Here is a 25,026-nt window from a genome sequence, read left to right on the forward strand (position 1 = left end):
CACACCTTTAAGAACTCTGTAAGCCATACTGTTACCTGAGCCAGGAATTATTTTCTTCCCTTAAATAAATTCCCGATCTCAGCCTACATGGCTCAGCTCCAGGGTTTCATGCTCCAAGAAACTTTTTCTTTAATGATCTCTAAAATGTAAAGGATATGGCTTTCATGTTCTGGAAATTATTTAAAAAAATGAAGGAGGTCTAAATGTAAAAGAACTAAGATACTAAGTGAAAATAAGCCATGGAACACATAATTATTCCATTTTTATGTTTAAAGACAAAAAAAGAAGTAACCCTGTCACACCTTTGCTTAAAAATCCCTTCATGATTCCCACTGCAGCCAAGTGAAGTTCAAGCTCCCTATCTGGTGTTCAAGCTCCTTCACTATTCGGGGACTGCCAGCCTCTCCAGCCTCATCTCCCACAGACCAGCCTGGCCATCCTATGAGCCCTGGGTTCCATCTATGACGAAAGTGCCCCATACCATCTTTCTCTAGATCTCAAACTTCAGCACGCTTCAGAATCATGGAAGATTTGTTAAAACAGATTGTAGGCCCTACCCACAGAATTTCTGATTTAGGTCTGAGGTGGGCTCAAGAATTTCTATTTCTAATTCCCCGGTGATACTGAGAAGCTGTTCTAGGAACCACTTTCACAGCCACCTGTATATAGGCTGACAGACCATGTTGGTTTGCCTGGAACTGAAAGCCACAGGTGGCCGAAAACCCCACGATACAAGGAAAATTGGGATGGTAGTCATTCTACCTACACAAAAGTCTTTTCCAGGTTGTACCTATGGGATCTTGACTGCTAATGTCAACAGTCCTGTATAACCAGGACAATAGGAAATGCCTGAGAAAGGAGTTCCATCAGCCTGACTGACTTTCTGCTGGAATAAGAACATTTAACCAAGTTTTCAAATTCTGACTCCTCCAAACATTCTCTCTTTATTCCCTTCAGAGAACAGACTTTAGTCCCTGGTCCTGTAAACATTTAATACAACGATGTGTGATCAAACTAAGCATTCCATAACCCTGCCCTGGGGCTGCGGTGAGTTTATAGAAGGAGAAGTCGGGGCAAACGCAGTGAGCACACGTGAGCTTCTTACTCAATTCACACAAGTCTTGTGTGGAACCAAAGTTCCACGTGGCCAGTGGAGCTCTCGGTGACTTCCGAAGGGTGCCCACGACACCAAAGAGCAGGGACCTCGGGAAGGACCGATGATGCCTCTGCTCGCTGTTGGTCATGGCCAGTCGTTTTCATTAGCTGGGCCTCCTCCCTCACAGGGTCAGAGGTCAGAGAGCTGATAGCGCCGCACCAGGCCATCTCGGCAGCATGTGTAGATCTGCTTCTCCCACGTGGCTACCTGGAATACCAGAGTCACAGCTCACTGTAGGCCTGGAATTCTCCCATTCCAGACAGATAGAGCCTGGTCACTCACCCCCACTACAAGGAAGTCAGAAGCTTTGTTTACTTGAAAGACAAGAAAATAATTACATCTGTATGTATTTTTAAAATGGCTAGCCATTATCAAGAGCACTATGATTAGAAACACTAATTAGCTAAGTAGAGAGCAATCCATTAGTGTTGTGCCTGCTTAGAGAATCTATACCTGGGAGGAGATAGATGGTCCATAATGGCTCTTGGTATGCCTGAGCCTCATAAAATTATACACAAAAGAAGTTCTCAACATGTGCCTTTTTTCTGAGGATAATTTCATAGACTCACAAGAGTCTGAGACCCAAAGAAGGTTAAGAGCCACGAAATTAGTGAAAATAGCATTAATTCAGGAGTTAGCTGAGTCTCAGGTTTGCTTATGCATAACTGCACGACCATGGGCCACTTTCTCAACTCCTCTGGGCCCCAATTTCCTTATTTGTAAACTGAAAATGATTTATTATTTCACAATATAGAACACTATGCAGAAACTTTTAGAAATAAAGTGTATCTGTATGCATTTGTCTGGAAAGAGCTCCAAGATGATAAGTAAAAAAAAAAGCAAGTGCCTGGCTGGTTTGGCTCAGTAGATAGAGTGTTGGCCTGCGGACTGAAGGATTCTGGGTTCAATTCTGGTCAAGGACACATGCCCAGTGTTGGACATGCAGGAGGCAGCCAATCAATGATTCTCTATCATCATGTTTCTCTCCCTCTCCCTTCCTCTCTGAAATCAATAAAAATATATTTTAAAAAATAAACATAAAAAGTCATAAAGGCAATATATATAAGATGATCCAGTTATGTACAAACTAAGATAAAACTGTATTATTTACATAAATACATAAGCACAAAAAAAGTCTTGAAAGATATGTGCCAAACTGTCAATGCTAGTAACTTCTGGAAAGAAGAGCTGAACTAGCTCAACCAGTGTGGCTCAGTGGTTGAGTATTGATCTATGAACCAGATGGTCAGAGTTCAATTCCCAGTCCGTGCACATGCCCAGGTTGCCGGCTGGATCCCCAGTTTGGGGTGTGCAGTAGGCAGTTGATCAATGATTCTCTCTTATCATTGATGTTTCTGTTTCTCTCTCTCCTCTCCTCTCCTCTCTCTGAAATCAATAAAAACATATTTTTTAAAATCAAAAACTCTAGGCATGTATTAATTACACATTTTTTTTAATTATAAGAAAAATAGGAGTAATAATACCTATACTTCAAGAAATGAAAACACTTAATGAGATAATACATGTAAAACTTCCTGCACAATGACTGGTCAATATTATTTCCCTTTATTTTTCTCTTTCCATTCTAATCAAATTAAATAATTAGTCTTGAACTTTAAATAATAATAATATCTAATATTTATAGAGTATTTTTAAATATATTTTTTTATTGATTTCTGAGAAGAAGGGAGAGGGAGTGAGAGATAGAAATATCAGTGATGAGAAAGAATCATTGATTGGCTGACTCCTGCACACCAGCTACTGGGGGTCAAACCTGCAACCCAGGCATGTGCCCTGACTGGGAATCGAACTGCTATATACAGTACTCTAAATTTACAAGGAGCTTTCATATGCATTATCCCAGTATTATCCTCATTTTACAGATGAACTGACAGATGGGAGGTGAAGTGATTTTTCAAGTTTCTAGATCCAGTAAGTGATTAAGTAATTTCTGATTCAAAATTCTGATTTCTTTCTATCGCATCTCTAAGTATTTTATCACCATAAAAATCACAAAGTAACTGGATTCAGTCCCCTCCAAAGCTCTAGATCCCAGGTGAGAATCATCAAGGCTTAGTCTCCAGTCAGGCCTGCACCTTGTACACAGGGTCGCAGTCAGCCCCAGTGAGCTCAATGACATGGTCTAAGTCTTGCTGGACAATGAAACAGCTTCCATCACCTAAAAGGCAGAAAGAAAATTTAGAAAAGTGAAGAGAAATCTGCATACAAAGGAGTTTTTAAAAACCTCAATATTTTAATTTATTTCTGTATGTCACTAGCATAAAGAAGATTGCCCTAAGATATGGAAAGGCAAACAGGTTTCATTATGTAGACCAACTGTGAGGACCTATAGTGGCTGCCTAGAATGCTAGGCTACAGAGGAGCTGAAGGTCAGTGCCTTCTGCGGGAAGAAGGTTTGTCTTTGAAGAGCAATACCTGCCAAGGGCACAGAGCAAGCAACTACAGATTTATATATCTGTATGCAAACTTATCCTAAGCAATAACTTTTAACAGCACCAACTACATAGTAGGCACTAAGTTAAATGCTGGAGATGATACAATGAATAAGGCATAGTCACTACTGTCAAGGAGCTTGGACTGGAGGGGGACATATCGACAATTACAGTGTAGGGAGATAAACACTATGTGATAAGCATAATATGGCAAACAATTGTGGAGGGCCACGCCCCTAGCACAGCCACAGACCAGACGCTTAAACCTATGTTTAACTGAATTGCATGGAACCATTCTCTTGATTAGCCCTGGACCCACCTTGGCTAGCAATGAATCCGTCTCTGAATCTCAGCAGGGATAGAACCGGTGCTCCTGATCTGTGGATGACTTGTACTGGATCCCTAGGATGCACAGTAAAAGGGGCAATTTTAGTGTTTTTCTTCAAAAGCAATGCCTGATTATATAGTACTAACCACATAATAGCAAACAGGATATAAGTAGAGATTAAATATTCATATGGCTTCTTTCCTGCAAGATAATTAAATGGTAGATCAAGACAACCCATTCTAAAATACTGTGGAGTGAAAACAAAAAAAGTAAAAAAATAAAATAAAATACTGTGGAGTGAATCTAAATCTGTCTCTAAACATATCATTGAACTGAATAAGCCTGGTCACCACCAAAATCTCCCGTTTTGTGGGAGACTTTATAGTGTTAACAATATGTAAATCTTTTTACTTCTAGATAATTAAAACAGTTGTGGAATATTAAAATTGTCAGGACTCTAAAAAACAAAACAGAAAGGTGAGTGAACATCAGATATATATATATATATATATATATATATATATATATATACACACACACACACACACACACACACGTGTGGTTTTATTTTATTATTTTTAAAAATAGGTTTTTATTGATTTCAGAGGAGAAAAGGGAGTGGGAGAGATAGAAACATCAATGATGAGAATCATTAATTGGCTGCCTCCTGCATGCCCTCTACTGGGGATCAAGCTTGCAACCTGGGCATGTGCCCTGATGGGGAATAGAACCATGACCTCTTGGTTCATAGGTTGACACTCAACTACTGAGCCATACCAGCTGGACAAGAGTAATTTTATAATAGTGATCAGAGAGTCCCTATTTCCAAGGAGGTAAAAACAAGTATAAAAATAAAGTAAGTTAACTTATGGGAAGAAAAGGTATAAGCTAGTCACTCTTTAAAAAAAAAAAAAAAAAAAAAAAAAAAAAAAATATATATATATATATATATATATATATATATGTATTATTGATTTTTTACAGAGAGGAAGAGAGAGGGATAGAGAGTTAGAAACATCGATGAGAGAGAATCATCGATCAGCTGCCTCTTGAACACCCGCTACTGGGGATGTGCCCGCAACCAAGGTACATGCCCTTGACCGGAATCGAACCTGGGACCTTTCAGTCCGCAGGCCGATGCTCTATCCACTGAGCCAAACCGGTTTCGGCAGCTAGTTACTCTTTAGTTGGAATTTCTTCACTGCTTTTGGAATAAAGTTCAAAGTCCTTAGGCTGGTACATAAGTCTTTTCTAAGCAAACTCCCACTTTCCTGTCTGTTGCCCTGTCTGCAGGGGCCATATCTGTCATATCAAACTATTCAGAGGTCCCTGAAAGTGCCATACTTTCACACGCCTTCATGCTTCTCTATATGCTATTCTACCCTTTCGTCTTTACTTGATAACTCCCCACTGGACAAGATGCAATTAAAGCCTCATCTTCTTGGGAAGCGATCTCACCTTCTTCCCTCTCCTTGGTGCTTCCTCATATCCCTGTCAGACACTGATCACACTGCATCATGACAGTCTTTTACTTATTGGGTGTTACTACTAGACTCCAAATGCCTCAAAGTCAGAATCTATATCTTGTCTGGTTTTCAGTGCCCTGCACAACGCCTGCTGCCCACAGAAGCTATTCAATAAATATCAGTTGAACAAAGGAAGAAATAGAGAGAGGAAGAAGGTGTAGACATGTTAAATCCTGGGACAGAGGGTTTTCTCTGGATAGCGTTAAGATCAGAATAAGGCTTGTTTGAGATAGGTTATGATAAAAGCTAAATAAAGAACCAGAACTGGCTTATTTCAAACTGAAAAATGATCAATTTTAGGCCAACCCAGATCTAATACCATAAAGAAAATTAGTCGGTGTTGGTGGCAGAGTGGTAAGCATACTGCCTTCCATAAAGAAAATTACTGAGCTCCTTAAAAGTAAGTTTTACACAATTTTAAAGTGAAATATTAGTTCATGTTTAACCTTAATTTCCAAAGCAATCACCACAATAGGACATTCATGACAGTATGAATCAAACCACCTTTTAATGATTCCAAGAATGATAAGGATTCTAGTAATAAGAAGAACAATCAGACAATTCACACCAGAAAACCTTTATAAATGGAAAAATATACCCTTGATTCAATAATCAACTATATGCTATGCTAAACCAATGTTAAAGCCAAAAAATTTTCCACTCTGTAGAAGGTCTACATCATGCAAAGGGATGGTGACTCACCTTGGACTTCTCACATCCAGCTGATAAATGTTTCCATCCTGTGTCCCAGCCAAGAGCAAGAAGCCAGAGAGAAAAGTACAGCAGTTGAAGGCATCTGAGCCAATAAAGAGGAATACCTGGGAACAAGTAGGAGACAAAAATGCTGTTAAAGCTTAATTTTTTTCCAGGAATAAACAGGCACCAAAAAATAAAAATTTTACTATTTTTAGAGATATTTTCTTCCCCCTTTAAACATTCCTGTTATTTTTAAGAATCAAATTTCCGCTCTAGCCAGCTTGGCTCAGTGGATAGAGCATCAGTCTTCAGACTGAAAGTCCCAGGTTCGATTCTGACCAAGGGCACATGCCCGGGTCTCAGGCTCTATCCCCAGTAGGGGGCGTGCAGGAGGCAGTCGATCAATGATTCTCTCTCATCATTGGTTTCTCCCTCTCTCTCTCTCCCTTCCTTTCTGAAATCAATAAAAATATGTTAAAAAAAAAAAAAAGAATAAAATTTTCTGCTTTACTTATTTTTATTTTTGAATCCTCACCGAGGATATTTTCCCATTGATTTTTAGAGAGAGTGGAAGAGAGAGGGAAAGACAGAGAGAACTATGGATGTGAAAAAAGCATATCAATTGGTTGCCTTCTGCATGGGCTTTGGCCCAGGTCAGGGAAGAGTCTGCAACTGAGATACATGCCCTTGACTGGAATCGAACCCAGGACCCTTCGGTCCGCAGGCTGACATTCTATCCACTGAGCCAAACTGGCCAGAGCCTTTTAAGCATTCTTGATCTAAACCAGGCCCTCACCTCACCAACTGAGAAAGAAGCACTCCCAGGATTTCAGGAACCTGAGATTGGCAGAGGACTTCAGCAGTTTATATAATACCTTAGTCTGAGGCAGCAATTTTTAAACTACTACCCCTCAACACATTGACTCACAGAATCCTCAACACCAAAAATCATTCTTTTCCCTCTTTTCATTACAACTTTCCATTTGAGAAACACTTACAATGCACACATTTAATATTTGCTGCATGTTACTTATAACTACATTTTGAAGGGAGATAAATTTGTAGGGAAAAAAACTAACCTTAAATAAACTGGCAACTTAAAGAATCACAATTCTCCTTATGTACTTGAGAAAAGAAATTATCAGATTTTTATTATTCCTGTTAGCTGACATTGATCATTTCTCCCCTGAATGTTCTAAAAAGTAAATACACAAAGCAAAACAAAACAAAAATCCTTGATTTAAAAGCCAGCATGTAAATTCACAGTGCAAAGGCAGTATGATAAAAAATAGTGATGTTCCTGGAACAACTTTGAATATGGAAACATTACAAATACAATGAACTAAGGAGATAAAATGAAAATACACAGCTTATGGCCAAACCAAATCATTAAAATTATCTGGTGATGGAGTTGAAATTTGAAAAACCTAATCCCAGGAAACTCAGTTTAATTAAAAACACAATATGCTCAGCAAAACTTCAGAGGATGAAAGAGGAAAATTCAACTAATTCTTCTATAAAAGATATTATGATCATTATTTAGAGCCCTGAGTGTGTGAGTTCTTTACTCAGAATTTCTTCATGTTACCTGAGAGGTGGAAAGGAATCTATAAAACCTATAGCACACGGAGGCCCAGAGGGAAAGTGACTTGCGGTAGAGTGTGTAAGCCTCATCACATAAACCTATGAGGTAAGTCCTACCAGGCCCAGTTTAATGATGAGGAAACAGGGTCAGACAGGTTAAGAAACCTGTGTGATGTCATAGCCATTAAATGGAAGAGCTGGAATTTAAAGGTTGCTCTATTCTAAATTCCATGCTATTAATCACTAAATGAACTGCCTCTCACTCATGCAGCTATCTCAAAAGTGTACATGCAGAGATGTTTCTCAAACGGCCTTCCAAGAATCAGAGTGACCCAGCTTTCCCCAGAGTTCAAAGAACTTAGAGGAACCACTTGCCGGCTGCCTGCTCTGTAGTCCCAAGCACTGAAGCTTCTTATCTTCCCGGGCCAACAGCAGCATTTTCGATTCTGTTCCAACTTCCCGTTCACCTGCATGACACATGAGCTATGTCAATAACTGGTTGATCAGCTGGCAGTACCCAGAAAGCAAGACACTGATGGCTGTTTACTGAATTACTCTGTTAGTGATTCACTCATTAATTTTTTAAAAAGTACTTTTATTAAATTTTAAAGAGCAATGAAGGGGAGGCACAGAGAGACAGATTGGCTGCTGCCCATGTGCCCCCTATCCGATATTGAGCCCACAACCTAAGCATGTACCCTGATCGGGACTCAAACTGGCAACCTTTTGGTGCACTAGTCGATGCCCAACCAACTGAGTCACACCGGAGTCAGACAGTGTAAGGGTTTGTGATAAACCATGGTAAAGGGTTAAGATTTTAATATATGTGTAAAAGGAGGCCACTGGAGAAGAGTAGGGACAAAGAACAGTGACATGACTTGATTAATGTTTTTTATTAATTATTTATTTATTTAATATATTTTATTGATTTTAAAAATATATATATTTTATTGATTTTGTACAGAGAGGAAAGGAGATAGTTAGAAACATCGATAAGAGAGAATCATCGATCAGCTGCCTTCTGCACACCTCCTACCGGGGATGTGCCCGCAACCAAGGTACATGCCCTTGACCGGAATCGAACCCGGGACTTTTCAGTCCGCAGGCTGACGCTCTATCCGCTGAGCCAAACTGGTTTCGGCTGATTTATGTTTTTTAAATGACCACATTGGTTGCTCTGAGGAGAACGGATTATAAGAGAATAGTACAAGCAATAGATGATGATAGATTGGACCAGGATACTGGTAGGAGGGAGAATGGGAAGGAGAGGGCAAGGTAGAAAAATTCAAAGCGCTTTGAAGGTAGAGTAGACTTTGCTGATGTGGGACACGAGGAAAGGCAGGGGTGGACTGTGAATGAATCCCAGGCTTTGGGCTTGAGCAATGGCAAGATGGGGAAAACAGACTGGGGCTGGGGGAAGGAATAAAACACACTTTGTCAGACAAGGTAAGTTTGAGCTATTAGACATCTAAACAGAGTCTAAAACACAGGTGAGAGGCCTATACTTAAATGTACTTTTGGAAATCACCAGCTTAAATATAATACCTAAAGCCATGATAACCCCTGGAGAAACTGTAGTTAGAGCAGAGGGCCCTCCAATACTTAAAGGAGAACAAAGGAGATTCATAAAAGGAGACCAAGAATCAGCAGCCAGTGAGATAGGAAGAAAAGCAGTATAGTGTGGTATCACGGAAGCCAAGACAGAAAAGTTTCCTGAGAAGAAGGGCTGACATTGAATTCTAGAAAATTCAGAAAGAAAAGCACAGAGAAGTAACATTGGATTAGGCAACGTGGAGTCACTGGTGATCCTGCCCTAGCTCCCATCCTGCCATCTTTCTTATTCTTTTTAAGATAACTGTATATTTTATTGATTTTTACAGAGAGGAAGAGAGAGGGATAGAGAGCCAGAAACATCGATGAGAGAGAATCATCGACCAGCTGCCTCCTGCACACCCCCTACTGGGGATGTGCCGTAACCAAGGTACATGCCCTTGCCCGGAATCAAACCTGGGACCTTTAGTCCACAGGCCGACGCTCTACCACTGAGCTAAACCGGTTTCGGCCCTTCTTATTCTTATCTGTCCACCTGGAATCCATCCTTCAAGATTCAAGTCAATTTCTTTTGTGACAACTTTCACATCAACACTAACCCAAAACAGTGTCTTTTTCCAAGAATCACTAAGTTATTTCAGCCAAAAACTTATTGTTCTTTGTTTTATAGGCATTCATCTAATCTGATATTAAACTGTAATTATGCAAATGCACTAACTATGACACACAGTTCTTTTGTAGATTTTAAAGCAACAGAAACAGAGTAGGTTTGCAATAATATTAATCTTATGGTGAAAATAGAAATACCAGCTACAGAGCAAAAAAGGACGAGGAAGAAGAGGAGAAACTAAGGCTAATACTGAAGGGGCCTAAGGAAACAAAATAGCTCATAGATCATTATCAACTTACTGGGCACCTGCTCCGGGCAGCCGAGGTTGATGGAGTTGTCAGCAGCACCCACAGCCACTCCGTTGATGGAAGAGCCACAGTCTGCAATGACTCCCAGGCAGGCTGAGCGCCCACAATCCCAAAGTCGTGCTGTTCCATCTCGAGAACCAGATACCACATTCCTCCCCCGATCGACAATGGCTGTATCTAGGATACCTGGCAAGAGGGGAAAAAAGACCCTGAGGTAGAATAAGTGATAAAGGAACTTCAAGGGCAGAGAAGACAGATCTGCACAAATGACTCCATTCCTTCACAAACATACTGGATATATACTACATGATGGGCACGGTCAAGTGCTAGAAAAACAAATAAATAGAACAGAGTCCCTGCCTCCCATTGGTTCGAACTAGCTGTGAGAGATAGACATGGAAAAAGCGTTGGATTTAATTTTTAGTGGGGTGTCCTAGAGCAATGGTTTCCATGATTTTATTTTGGCTTTAAAACCTGTTTCTTAAACAAAAATTAAGTAGACATCTTAGAGTTCCATTTGAAAAATCCCTTTTAAAAAGATCCCGGTGAATATGACTTCTGGTGCAGCCAAGATGGAATAACCCCTCCTCCCAGGTTCCTCCTCTCACAACTAAAAAAAAAAAACCTGGACATAACAACACCCAAGCCTAGGAAGACTGAAGGTTGGAAAGAAGGCAGACCATCTAGGGACCTCAGGACTTGAGCAATGAGTTCCCTGGCCTTCCTTATTGCTTCCCACATACACTGGACAGGACTCTGCAGAAGTCTGTGACATGCAGCTGGTTAAAAAACCAGACACAAGACCATCTTTCCTTCCCTCCAGCAGCCGCAGCCATGAAGGCTGAGCTGTGCAGTTTCAGTGGGCACAAGATTTACCCCGGACACGGGAGGCGCTATGCCAGGACCAACAGGAAGGATTTCCAGTTTCTTAATGCAAAATGTGAGTTGGCCTTGCTTTCCAAGAGGAATCTTTGACAGATAAACTGGACTGTCCTCTACTAAAGAAAGCACAAAGGGGACAAGAGGAAGAAATTCAAAAGAAAAGAACCCGCCGTGCAGTCAAATTCCAGAGGGCCATCACGGTGCATCTCTTGCTGATATCATGCCAAGAGGAACCATGTCCTGAAGTTAGGAAAACTCAATGAGAACAAGCTATCAGGGCTGCCAAGGAAGCAAAAAAGGCTAGCCAAGCATCTGAAAAGACAGCACTGGCTGCTGACAAGGCTCCCACAAAGGCAGCACTAAGCAGAAGATGGTGAAGCCTGTGAAGGTTTCTGCTCCCCGTGTTGGTGGAAAATGCTACGTTGGCAGATGAGATTCTTAAATAAGGACCTGACTATAACTTAAAAAAATAAGGAAAAATACTCACATGCTGCGTTTTAAAAATAAATAAAAATTAAAAAACAGACACAGTTTTAAAAAAAAACAAATAAACTCCAAAAAAAGTCTGTTGCCCCTCGCAAAAGATGGGAAAAGGGTAGCCTTCAGAGCAGAAAATCTGTTGGCCATATCTACCCCACTCAAACAGCAGGAGGAAAACTGCGACTTCCCCCTCACCCGAGGTTTCCATGGGGCTGAATAGGGAATGACAGCACTCAAATTTCCCCAGTGACACTGACCAGGCCAAGCCTAGGTATTGTCAGCAGGGTTCAGAGGTGAACTGAGTCTCTACCCTCACCTGACACAGCACCAGGTGGAAAAGAGGTAGAATGAGATAGTGACAAATAGCACTCCACTTTCTCCAATCACCCTTCATACCTCCTTTGTGACCTTTGAAGGTTGCCACACAGCTAGCATCTTCAGCTGACCAGATCTTCAGCTGGGCATCCATTCCCCCACTCAGAACCACAAGGCCTGATGGGAAAAACCTGCAACAATTCACATCAAACACATGTCCTTCCAATACTCTCTGGAAAAACAAAAGAAAATTCCAGGCTAGTTCTTTTGTCCATCCCTTGATGTTCTCTTACTCCCATATCCTTGATCCCTTAAAAGAATTATCTACGTGCTATACTCGCATGCTGGGTTTTAAAACAAAGGAGGTCCAAATAGTTCCTCCTCTTTAGCTCATTTGTCTACCAGGTAGTGTTCTAAGAGCTAGGCTCCCTTTCCGGCTTTGGCTACAGATGTGGATTTGAACTCCATGGCTCTCACAGCCATGTGGAAAGCAATAAGGAAGTCTAGTTCTACATATAAGAAGGTGAGGAGGGCCCTAGCCAGTTTAACTCAGTGGAGAGAGCGTCAGCCTGGGGACTAAAGGGTCCCAGGTTTGATTCCGGCCAAGGGCACATGCCCAGGTTGCAGGCTCAATCCCCCCCATCAGGAGACGTGTAGGAGGCAGCCAATCAATGATTCTCTCTCATCATCTCTCTCTCTCTCCCTTCCTCTCTGAAATCAATAAAAATAAAAAAGCAGCAGCAGCAGCTGAGGAGATTGGGGGGCTATGCCATATAATTAATGTAATAGCTTAGCTACTCTCTCTTAGAAACCATCACTGAAGGCAGTTCATACCAAGGGACCACACACTTAGACATTCGCTGGCCTGGCTCCTCCACTGTCCCAGCCCCAATCTGTTCTGGCAAATCACCTAGCTTGAGGATGGTTTACAAATTTAAAAAGGGAACAGAGGTCCACTGAAGTGCAGTGGTACTATACTTATAGAAAGAGGCACTCTTCTTTCCATGACCCCGTCTGAAGGTTCTTAGACCACCCTTCATGTACAAGACCCTGAAAGTGTATCCAAAGCCTTTACCCTGAGCTCTCCGTTGGAAGCCTGCCAGATTTTCATGCTCCCATCAGCACTAGAAGACACCCCAAGGCCTCCTCCACTGGAAATGTCCAGGCATGTTATCTGTTCAAAAGACAAAACAACCGGTGTTACTAATAATAAAACGCTCCTCTTTCCCCGGAGTATGTTATAAATAACCCGCTTCACACTCCTCCAAGACTTATCCCAACACAAAGGACATGTGTTTCATGTAAAGGTTGACTATCTCCAATCTCCCAACAAGGGTAAAGCCAATGCCTTTTATTTATTGAAACAAAGGGGGCAGGCTGGGAGAGGTCAATGGGGGGAAAGAGGGACATACTTTCCACAATAAAGATTAAAAAAAAGATATTGAAGTAAAAATAAGATTGTTGATATGCTAACCCAATATGATTAATGTCCTTGTAAAAAGAGGAAATTAGGACACAAACACAGAGTGAAGACCATGTGAGGATACAAGCAGAAGATGGCTTCTACATGCCAAGGAGAGAGACCTCAGAAAAACCAACTTTGTTGAAACCTTGATCTTGAACATTAGCCTCCAGAATTGTGAGAAAATAAATTTCTGTTAAGCCAAAACAAAACAAAACAAAACAGGAAAAAACATACAAAAGGTCCTATATAATAAAGAGCTAATATGCTAATTAGACTGGATGACAGAATGACCTTCCAGAAAGACCAGTGGGCCGGAGGGGGAAGGCAGGGCTGCGGAGTTGCAAGGGCGGAGGCAGCCTGGACTGCGAAGGCAGCCTGGACTGCGAAGGCCTACTCCTGTATGAATTTCATGTATTGGGCCTCTAGAATACTTATAATCATCTGTAGTTTCCTGTTTCAGCAATGAAGTTTTCCCTGTCCCCATATCATTTTCCATAGTTTCCATCTTTTGCTATTTTATTTTAAAATTAATATACCACTCCTAATTCTCAGGAACCCACTTACACAAAAGACAGTCTTCCAAGATGCTCCAAAAGAATTCAAGGAAAAGCAAAGTAAGTTGCTTTCAATTTTCTACTTCACATTTCTTCTGAAAATCCTAATTAAAATCCTGATTCTGAATAAGAGAATCCCCAGATTTACTTAAGTGGTTTCAATATGAGCAATCACTTCATGAATAAGCCATGATCAGAATGCCAAGTCTCCTTCATATATATTCATAAATACATACCCTTTTTATTTAATAACACCCAGTTGCAAATATTTCAGAAATGTAAGATAGACATATTCCCAGCAACAATGATTCACATATGACCTAAATTATTAAGGAAAAAGTAGGGACTTTTGCAGTAATTATCCAACCTTCCATTTTACTTTGCTCTTTGACAGTTAAGCCATTATAAATAGGATTAGCAAGAACTAAAGGAATATGTCAATTCTAACATTTTCTAAGATTTTTTCTTCTTCATATTGGTTTCTCAGAATATAATAAAAGAACTGTTAACTTAATTGTGAAACATTTAATTTTAGGAATTATGACAACTTAATTTACATCACATTTTATCATTTATAAAACTCTTTCAAACACATTACATAGAGCCATGATAGAAACCTAGGTCAGAGTCTAAATCTAAAGATCTATTCCTTAGTCAAAACAAAAGAACTGACAGGTCAATGGAATAATGCTAAATACTGGATAAAGATGATAATTCAAGCCAGTGAGATAAAGGACGAATTACTTTATAATGCTGTGACATGCTAATCATTTCAAAAAGAATTAAGTTAGATCTCTACTTCAAACCAAATAACAAAAACAAAGTTTAAAATGTAAAATGTAAAAAATAAAAATTAAAAGAAAATACTATATTTACACTTTTAATTAACACTTATTTTATGTTTACTATGCTCCAGACACAATTCTAACTGCTTCAATCCTCATAAAAATCCTAAAGATATACATTATTTTTACCGCCATATTATAGTAGTCTGTAGCACATGGTATGTGGCCTAAGATTACACAGTTAGTAAGTGGCAGAATCCTGGGAGTCAAATCAATGAGTCTGTCTCTAGAGTCAATGTTCTCATCCATCATATTATGCAATTAAAGTAACTTTATATATATAATCATGTACTACTCTAGCCGGGACCGGTTTGGCTCAGTGGATAGAGTGTCAGCTTGCGGACTGAAAGGTCCCGGGTTCGATTCCGGTCAAGGGCATATACCTTGGTTGCGGGCACGTCCCCATTGGGGGGTGTGCAAGAGGCAGCTGGTCGATGTTTCTCTCTCATCGACGTTTCTAACTCTCTGTCCCTCTCAGTTCTTCTCTGTGTAAAATCAATAAAATATATTAAAAAAAAAAAAATCCAGGTGACTGACCCCAAAACAATAATTCTTAACTATTATTAAAAAAAATATATATATAATCATGTACTACTCTAAGCAAGACTCCAAAGGCAGTTACCATAAAGGAATAAATTGATAGGTTTTTATTATTCAAAACCCAGTAAGTAGCTAAAACATTTATAAGAACATTTCATTTCAAAATTCCTTTCTCTAAGATTACAAGTGAGTGGTTTGTACATATATTCTACTAGAGACCCAGTGCACAAAATTTGTGCAGAGGGAAGTGGTGGTGGTGGGGGGGCGGTTCCTCAGCCCAGCCTGCACCCTCTCTCAATCAGGGACCCCAGGGATCAGGCCTAAGCTGGCAGTCATCCTCTTCGCAATCCAGGACCACTGGCTCCTAGCCATTCGCCTGCCTGCCTGCCTGCCTGATCTCCCCTAAATGCTCACCTGCCTGCCTGATTGCCCCTAACCTCCTCTTCTCAGCCCCTGCCGCTGTGGCTTCATCCAGAAGGACATTTGGAATGAGGTCCGGAAGGTCATTCGGCTGTCCAGTCTAATTAGCATATTACACTTTTATTATTACAGATGTGGTCTCAAGTACCAGTTTTGTCTAACATTATCATACTTCATCACCTGTTATCTTATAATCAGAAAAGTGAACCACATTAATTATGAGTGTTTACAGCACTAAACAAGAAGATAAAATGGAAAATTAATTAATGATATTACATTTCGCCTCATTTTATCAAAATACTTACACTCTTCGCATGAATTCTGGAAAAAGTAGTGTATGGTGTCAAAAACTTCGAAGATGCATTTTCTTTTGGACATGAAATATGAATGCTTTTCTAAACAGAAAGGAAAGGATGAAATACATCAGTAAAGCTATTCCAATTAAATTAAAGCCTCGTAAAGAAAACGTTAGGACAACAGGAAATTCTCATCTTTTAAGTGTGACCTCTCTAATCCTCCTTCCCCAGCCCACAAAACTACTATTCCCTTATAGAGTACTAGTAGTCTTTTCACTGCAGGGGCTGCAATGTAACTGGCATCACTGAGATGCCATTATCTTTTTATGTTAAGACAAATCAATACTAAAATACAGCTGACAAACATGAGAACATCATTTTTTAGAAGAAAATTTAATATCAGCACTCTTAATTAGCAGTGGGGCAAGGAACAGGATCAAAAAATATGAGAAAATAGCACCACCCCTGAAACCTAGACTAAAGGACCAGTCTAAAAATAAACTTGCTGCCTATAAGAACTTTTAGATAAAAATGTTAGACTACTGTACAGTTACATTGAAAACTGGTAAAGTAAATATGGTACACTCTTACAACGTGCAGGGCCTGGTCACGCTTGCAGTACCCATTCCCACGTAGGACTTACACTGGCTGTAGATATTTTTAGACTGATATTCTTCACATCCATAGCTGTATTATGTGTTTTGCCTGGTCATTATCACATATCTTCCAGCTACTCTAGCAAGATAACACTAGTGACAGAGTAAGAAATTATACCTAGAACCAGATGTTAGATTCAGTTGACATGATTTGCCGAAGGCAGTCTTTGTAACCATTACCAGTATGTATGTTGGTATTTCTAGGTAGCATGTGTAGAGGTATAAAAGGCTTAGCAAACCCTTTCTCAAGGATTTGATAAGACAATTCCTTACTCTAAGTCAGTGTTTCCCAAACTTTTGACATGTGTACCCCTTCTATAATTTTCGTAACGCTGAGTACCCCTCGTACTCATGAGAGCGTAGAATTAGGCGCAGCTCAGCACGGTGCAGTGCATATCTCCACCAAACTCCGGTGCAACGCGTACCCCCACCAAGCTCTTCCCGTACCCTTGGGGGTACGCGTACCACACTTTGGGAAACACTGCTCTAAGCCATAGGATACCAACACCAACATCTACACACAGCTGAGGAGTTGCACTCATCAAATGGCCCCAAACCTATTAACCATCTTTTCCATTGAAGTATTTCAAAGTTTCTGAAAATTCTGCTGTGCAATTAAAATATCTTCAATAATCAAGATTTTCAGAACTTCTTTATAAGGCTAATCTATGTACAACAAGCACAGTCCTCACAGTTCATTAGAAAGAACAGTTTCAAAGTCATAATATTGTTATCACTGAAAATCAATATGCTCTTATTACAAGTCTTCTACGCCTTTAAAAACACAATTAGAATATCTATACAAACAGTACTTTCTTAGCCAGCATATCTATGCCTGGCTGCCTGCAGGCCTTTCATTAAATGAGTTTTTGCTTCTAACCGCGTGACAAAGCCCACACGCTGCCAGAGAGCTGACCTGGATTTGGAATTGTCTCTGTACCTAAAACTAAAGCGTCAGCTAAACTCTCCTTGCTAAATATTCATTTCAAGCAAGGATGCGGGGGCTCTGAGAGCTTTAGTGCCCAGGCCTCTGTAAGTATTGCTTTGTTCTCAGAAGAGTTCCTTTCCTTGGGCTAATTATGGAAAGAATTCAAGAATCAGTGGTTTTTCTCCTGCTTATCAATCCTGCAAATCAACCTTTGACCCATACACATACTATGAAGGAAGATAAGTGTTGAACTACCTTCCAATGTCAGGAGTAGAGAGTCATGCTGTTAATGAAAATATTTTAAAGAAAAGCTGCAGAAGGTATTAAAACATACAGAATTTAGGGATGAGGGGATAAGAAGGGGGAGTGTGAATATTCCATACTAAGGTAAAATTCAAAGTTAAACTTTTTATCTTCAGGGGTTAGATTTTTAAGCATACTAACAGATCTGTTTTAAAGAAAAATGTAGCAACATCAAATAGCAAAGTGACTCATGGCAGTTAGGAAACAAATGAATGTTTAACCATAAGCACTTACTGTCTGACCCAACAGGTACACAGCAGAAATTAACAATGATGTTGGAAGGTAAGAATTGTATCAGGGCCTGAGTATGAAGGGAAGAAAGGAAGTCAGCACCCAGGCTATGGATGGATACCAGTGAAACACCTAGGAAAAATGTAGGCTTGCAAGGCGGTATTAACTTGCAAGGCGGTAACACATATTTTGGGTTTCAATTCCGACATGCAGGCTAACTAGCTTTGATTATTAGGGATTAATGAGTCTGTTTGTTTATCTACAAAATGGACATTAAAAATGCTAATCCCAAAAGACTATTTTGATAAACAACAATAACTCATTTTTATAATATTCTACAGTTTCATTCATATACAGTCTCACTACCCTCTAATCAGCCTACAAGGAAGAATATTAACTAGGTTTTTTTTGGTTTTTTTTTAATATATTTTATTGATTTTTAACAGAGAGGAAGGGAGAGAGATAGAGAGCTAGAAACGTCGATGAGAGAGAAACATCGATGAGAGAGAAACATCGGCCAGCTGCCTCTTGCACACCCCCCACCGGGGATGTGCCCGCAGCCAAGGTACATGCCCTTGACTGGAATCGAACCCGGGACCCTACCACTGAGCCAAACCGGTTTTGGCTTAACTAGGTTTTTAAAAAATATATTTTTATTGATTTCAGAGAGGAAGAGAGAGGGAGAGAGAGAGAGAGAAACATCAATGATGAGAGAGAATCATTGATCGGCTGCTTCCTGCATGCTGCACACTGGGGATGGAGCCTGCAACCTGGGCATGTGTCCTTAACCAGAATCGAGCCCAGGACTCTCCAGTCTACAGGCTGACACTCTATCTACTGAGCCAAACCAGTCAGGGCTTATCTGTTTTATAGATGAGATGAGAAAACTGAGGCTCGGGGAACTAATTTATTTGTCCAAAATATCTTTCCTTTTTTAAAAATTTGAATTTATTGGAGTGACATTGATTAATAAAATTATATAGGTTTCAGGTGTATAATTCTATATAACACACCATTTGTATATTGCACTGTGTGTTCACCACCTTGTCAAGTCTCCTTCTGTCATCATTTATTCCCCTTTACCCTCTTCTACATCCCTCTGGTAATCACCTTACTGTTGTCTATGAGCTTGTCCAAAATCATTTTGCTAGTAAGTATCAGAGTTAACTATGAGCTGGACTCAGATTTTCTGACACTTTCTACAATTCCAAAGCTGTCTATAGAAAACAAATATAAGATATATAATAACATGTAGCCTATCACCCTGCACAGAGGGTAATAAACATTAGCTAAACATCTTATGTAAAAAAACAATGTATTTGCTATTCTTGTCAGTATACCAGAAATGTTTACAATTTAAAAAGTTTAATTACATTAAAAAAAGAAAAAAGAGTTTATCCATCTCACCAGAGCATATTGACTGCAGCCATCAGGATGAATAAAGAAAATCAGGCCGAAGCCGGTTTGGCTCAGTGGTAGAGCGTCGGTCTGCGGACTGAAAGGTCCCAGGTTCGATTCCAGTCAAGGGCATGTACATGGGTTGCGGGCACATCCCCGGTAGGGGGTGTGCAAGAGGCAGCTGGTCCATGTTCCTCTCTCATCGACATTTCTAGCTCTCTATCTCTCTCCCTTTCTCTCTGTTAAAAAATCAATAAAATATATTTTTAAAAATATCAGATAATGGGTTCTTAAAGACCAATGAGAAAAACTATTAAGTACTTGGTGAAGGCCTAGGTCTTCATCAAGGCCTAGCCAGACATATTATAGTGCTCTGCCATACAATAAGGTAGATACTAGCCATATAAGATTACTGAACACTTAAAATATGGCCAATACATATGAGTAACTGAATTTTTTTTTAAAAAAAATATTTTATTGATTTTCCACAGAGAGGAAGGGAGAGGGATAGAGAGCTAGAAACGTCGATGAGAGAGAAACATCGGCCAGCTGCCTCCTGCACACCCCCCACTGGGGATGTGCCTGCAACCAATGTACATGCCCTTGACCAGAATCGAACCTGGGACCTTTCAGTCCGCAGACCGACGCTCTATCCACTGAGCCAAACCGGTTTCGGCAGGAACTGAATTTTTAATTTTTTAAGTATGTGAACCTATATTCTCAACTGTAAATTTTTAAAACCTAAACACATCATCAAGTATTTCCAATAAAAAAAATTAGAGTCTATGCCTAGCTGGTGTGGCTCAATAGTTGACCATTGACCTATGACCTAAGAATCAGCTGTAGGAGGCAGCTGATCATTGTTTCTCTCTCATCATTGAGGTCTCTCTCTCTCTCTCTCCCTCTACCTTCATCTCTGAAATCAATAAAAATATATTTCAAAAAAGTAATTTCATTAATTACAGATAGAAATGTTTTAGATATATTGGGCTAAACAAAGCCCCCCCAAAAAAGAGAACATATTTATGTTCTCTCTCTTTTTTTTTTTCTCAACCACAACCCAAAGGGACTCTTTATGGAATATAAATTAAGAATGTTAGCCCTGGCCGGATAACTCAGTTGGTTAGAGCATCATCCCAATATGCCAAGTTTGCAGGTTTGATCTCCAGTTAGAGCACATATAAGAAGCACCCAATACATGCATAAATAAGTGGAACAACAAATCAATGTTTCTCTCTTTCCCTTCCTCTCTCTCTCTAAAATAAAAAATAAAAATTTAAAAAATTTGAGGATACGGAACTTCTGGAAAATATTTGCAATATGCATGATAGATGAAAGTTAAATAAAATATATTATTAGAATAATTTCACTTGTTTCTTTTAGGCTTAGAAAATTTTTAATTATATATGTGGCTCACATTATTTATCTGTTGGGAAGCACTGACATAAGGGAAGAGGAAATTTTATTACATCTAAATGTATATGTAATTACAAAAAAAAATCTTTGACATTCAAAAGCAGTAAAAACTGTGATTGTTGTACAAATGACATGGAGATGACACTGACATACAGATAACAGTATAAATATATAGATATATTTTTAAATATATTTTATTGATTTTTTACAGAGAGGCAGAGAGAGGAATAGAGAGTTAGAAACATCGATGAGAGAGAATCATCGATCAGCTGCCTCTTGCACACCCCCTATTGGAGGGTGTGCAACCGAGGTACATGCCCTTGACCGGAATAGAACCTAGGACCTTTCAGTCCACAGGCCGACGCTCTATCCACTGAGCCAAACCTGTTTCGGCAACAGTATAAATATTTAAAGTAGATGTATAGGAACAACCATATATATATGAACATGGTGCCATCTAGAAGACATAAAAACTTACCTTGCTTATTTCATTCACAATGAATCCTTCTGAAGCTGTAATCTCTGGGATACCATCGGGGCCAATTCCTTGACAAGTTAGGCTGCCATACAAAGTTGGTTTCCCTATATAGCACAAAAGAAGAATGTCTCAAAAAATAATAAGAATTTAACATTTTTCTTCTTGAAGACCCAATTCAGGCAACTGTACTAGTATAGATGGTAGGATATTGATTAATGAAAGAAAAACATGAGGCGAAGTGGAAAGAATACTAGCCTAAGCGAAGCTAATTTGGGAGAACTATACTCAAAGGCTAAAAACGAGAGACAAAGATTTCGAGATATAATGTACTATTTGTAGAGAAAGCTACCAATGTGATCTAAACCTAAGTTTTACTGGCCATGAAATGGCATTCTTCCAGATACTTATCCACAGTATCTCTATATATATGTGCTTATCCACAGTATCTCTCTATATAAAAGGCTAATATGCAAAGTGTCACCTCAGGAATTCGACCAGGAGTTTGATTGCTCCCTATAATGTGTGCTGAACACCAGGGCACAGCATGGAACATGGCAGGTGATCAGTGGCTGCGGTGGGGCTGAGGGAGGGAGGGAAGGAGGCAGGGAGGCAGGGAATTGAGTAGTGGTGGCATGTGGGTGGCAAGGGAAGGAGGCAGGGAGGCGGGGAACCTGATTGGCCCTGATCACCAGCCAGGCCTAGGGACCCTACCCATGCCAAAATTTCATGCACCAGGCCTCTAGTGTACATATAATACAGAGCAAAGAGCTAAGCTTCATTAATCTGAAAAAATGTACTTAAGTAAAACACTGCTTTTGCAGTAATATGGGCTAAATAAGATATTATTCTACACAAACATATGTAGATGGTAGAATGGAGTTAAAAACATTCTCTTCTAGTTCCTTTCTGCACAATATATATATATATATATATATATATATTTTTTTTTTTTTTTCTATAAGAGCCCATAATACTCTGTTTTACATTTCTGACCTCCCACTGGACTGTTAAGTGCTAGAGTTCAGAAACTAGTAGGTTGCTATAAATTTTTAAAAATATATATTTTATTGATTTTTTACAAAGAGGAAGAGAGAGGGATAGAGAGTTAGAAACATCGATGAGAGAGAAATATCAACCAGTTGCCTCTTGCACACCCCCTACTGGGGATGTGCCCACAACCAAGGTACATGACCTTGACCGGAATCAAACCTGGGACCTTTCAGTCTCCAGACCGACGCTCTATCCATTGAGCCAAACCGGTTTTGGCGGTTGCTATAAATTATTCAGCAAATAACTATTGGTACAAAACTAAAATTCTGAGAGTAAGAGGAAAGTAAAAACCATCATGGATTCACAGATGGGGGGCTTCCTAGAGAGGGCGAGTCTTTGAAAGAAAGACAGGACTAGGCAGAAGATAAGGGAAAGGAAACTCCAAGTCAGGGAGGGGACATGTCAAGAACAGAAAAGAAAAAACAAGGAAAAAGGAGTCATCAATTAACATACTAGTTTGGTTACAACCATCACGGAAAAGGTAGCTGAAGGACATTAATATAGAAACTCACAATCTAGGGTAGAGGTTTGGACTAGAGAAGATCTAGTGAAGAAGCTTTTGGTAAGGAAGTGGCATGAAATGCTAGTTCAGAAATATGCTGCAAAAATAGGATTGAGGAATTCTGTTTTCTTGTCCCATTCCATGAGTACTGTGCAAGGACTTTTAGCCAGGAGAAAGTAGGATAGCTTTCTCCTCCTCTAAAGGGAATGCGTACAGACTTAAGGATATTACCTGGGGGGTGACAGCTCAGCCAGGCCTCCCCTTCATCCTTCCTATGAAGAAAGACAAAGCCTCATTAGGCTCACTCAACATTGAAAAGGATGCCACTGATGCAAGGGGAGAAAAATAGCATAATTTTCAACTTGGCCATAGTACACAGACATGATCTAGTCTAATATCTCATCCTGGCATAAATTATTCTAAGACAAACTTTGTTTACTTGTTAAAGAAATATTTGTAGATTAAGTGTTTAATGCATATAATGGAATTTACTATTCATTAATAGCTGCACAGCTTTGAAAGATAAAGAATATATTAATTTCGATCATTGGGGGATTACTATAAGCCAGTCCCTGTGCAAGACACTTTGCATATAGCATTATTAATCTACACAATTTAATAAGATATCTTTTTTTAAATATATATTTTATTGATTTTTTACCTAGAGGAAGAGAGAGGGATAGAGAGTTAGAAACATCGATGAGAGAGAATCATCAATCAGCTACCTCTTGCACACCCCCTACTGGGGATGTGCCCGCAACCAAGGTACATGCCCTTGACCGGAATCGAACCCGGGACCCATGAGCCCACAGGCCGACGCTCTATCCACTGAGCCAGACCGGTTTCGGCTAATAAGATATCTTTTATTATTTCCACGTTAAAGATAGAAAAAAAAAACACAAAAAAACAACGGAAGCTCAGAGAAGTGACTTGCCCAAGGTCACCCCCCTATGAAGCAGGAACTGAAACCTGACTAGTATAGGCCTGTGTTCCACCACCTTACAGACTTTTTTCCATGTTCTAGAATGCACCTCCCCAACCATTTAAATCAATATGTCACCTAGGGTACAGGGAAGGGGCATAGGCTTTAACTTGCCAGCATCTCTCTATCACTTATTTGCTGCACAATCTTGGGCAAGTTCCTTCCTCTGATCCTGATCCTGCATTCTCTCACAGGCACCGAGTGACCCTCAAATAAATGTTAGTGTTCTTCCTTTAGTATTTATCACCTATTCTGTGTTGCAGGAAATAATGTGTTCTTTTAATTTAGCCCACTTAGTAAGGTGTACCAGTGTTTCTTAAACGCAGGAATGTTATTCATCTTCACTGTTTCAATTTGAAAAACCTTGTTAGTAATAATAGTTGCCCTTCATGGTACTGCAGTACTCATCCCGGCGCTAGAGAAATAAATATTTGTTAAATAAGTGAACGGTTTGCTGTGCATTCCCCATTAAACTGTCAGCTCGAGGGCAGGAACCACCCCTTCCGTGTAGAGGACCCATCTGAACTGCATCTGAACAGCACCGTGCATCTATCTGGGTCGGCGTCTGGACCTGGTGGGTACTACATGGTTTACTGAATACAACTGTCCAAAATGACAAACACACTCAACGACCCTGTGGTGGTGGCAAGGGCTGGGACTTTCGCAAATAGCTGACGATCAATAAATATCTGGGCCTCCTGCTTCCCAGTTGTCCAGTCTTTCTCTCCAACTCATTGATCCTCGTTTTGATGCTGGAATCTCACCACGCTCATGTGTCCCCTTAGCCTCAGGGTAGCTCTTCTGAGAATGAAAAAACAATGGCCATGTGGGTTTGAGACCTCTTTCTAGACCCAGTGCTCCCTCAACCGCTGATGCGGTAACTCCTATGGACATCCTGGGTCGGGCATAGGTCTCAACGAAAAGAGCACCATCACTCCCCGCCTCCTCGGTCCCGGCTCTACGATTGGATTCACCTGAGGGCTTGGGCCCAGTCGCTCTGAATCCTCAAAGGCGCCGCCATCTTGACCACGCCTCCACCAACCCGCTCTTCCGCTCTTTCCCGGAAGTGGCTC

The 25,026-nt window shown here is 40.1% G+C and overlaps 1 protein-coding gene and 1 pseudogene across 2 annotated transcripts; one reads left to right on the plus strand and one right to left on the minus strand.

Moving 5' to 3' along the window:
- Window positions 1-185: 185 nt before the first annotated feature.
- On the minus strand, window positions 186-25,026 carry PAAF1 (proteasomal ATPase associated factor 1). Its single transcript, XM_084893432.1, has 12 exons — window positions 24,928-25,026; window positions 23,203-23,243; window positions 21,420-21,523; window positions 16,019-16,108; window positions 12,965-13,063; window positions 11,971-12,121; window positions 10,204-10,398; window positions 8,119-8,210; window positions 6,166-6,281; window positions 3,929-4,011; window positions 3,253-3,335; window positions 186-1,363 (listed from the first exon to the last, which is right to left on the minus strand). The coding sequence occupies exons 1-12, from the start codon at window positions 24,972-24,974 to the stop codon at window positions 1,286-1,288; spliced, it is 1,179 nt and encodes a 392-aa protein (XP_084749558.1). The 5' UTR covers window positions 24,975-25,026; the 3' UTR covers window positions 186-1,285.
- LOC311627156 (large ribosomal subunit protein eL24-like) lies at window positions 11,023-11,949 on the plus strand (annotated as a pseudogene). The gene has a single exon. The product of its transcript is annotated as a large ribosomal subunit protein eL24-like (transcript).

The sequence above is a fragment of the Pipistrellus hanaki genome (genome assembly GCF_964339955.1).
Source record: "Pipistrellus hanaki genome assembly, chromosome: 9".
Lineage (NCBI taxonomy): Eukaryota > Metazoa > Chordata > Mammalia > Chiroptera > Vespertilionidae > Pipistrellus > Pipistrellus hanaki.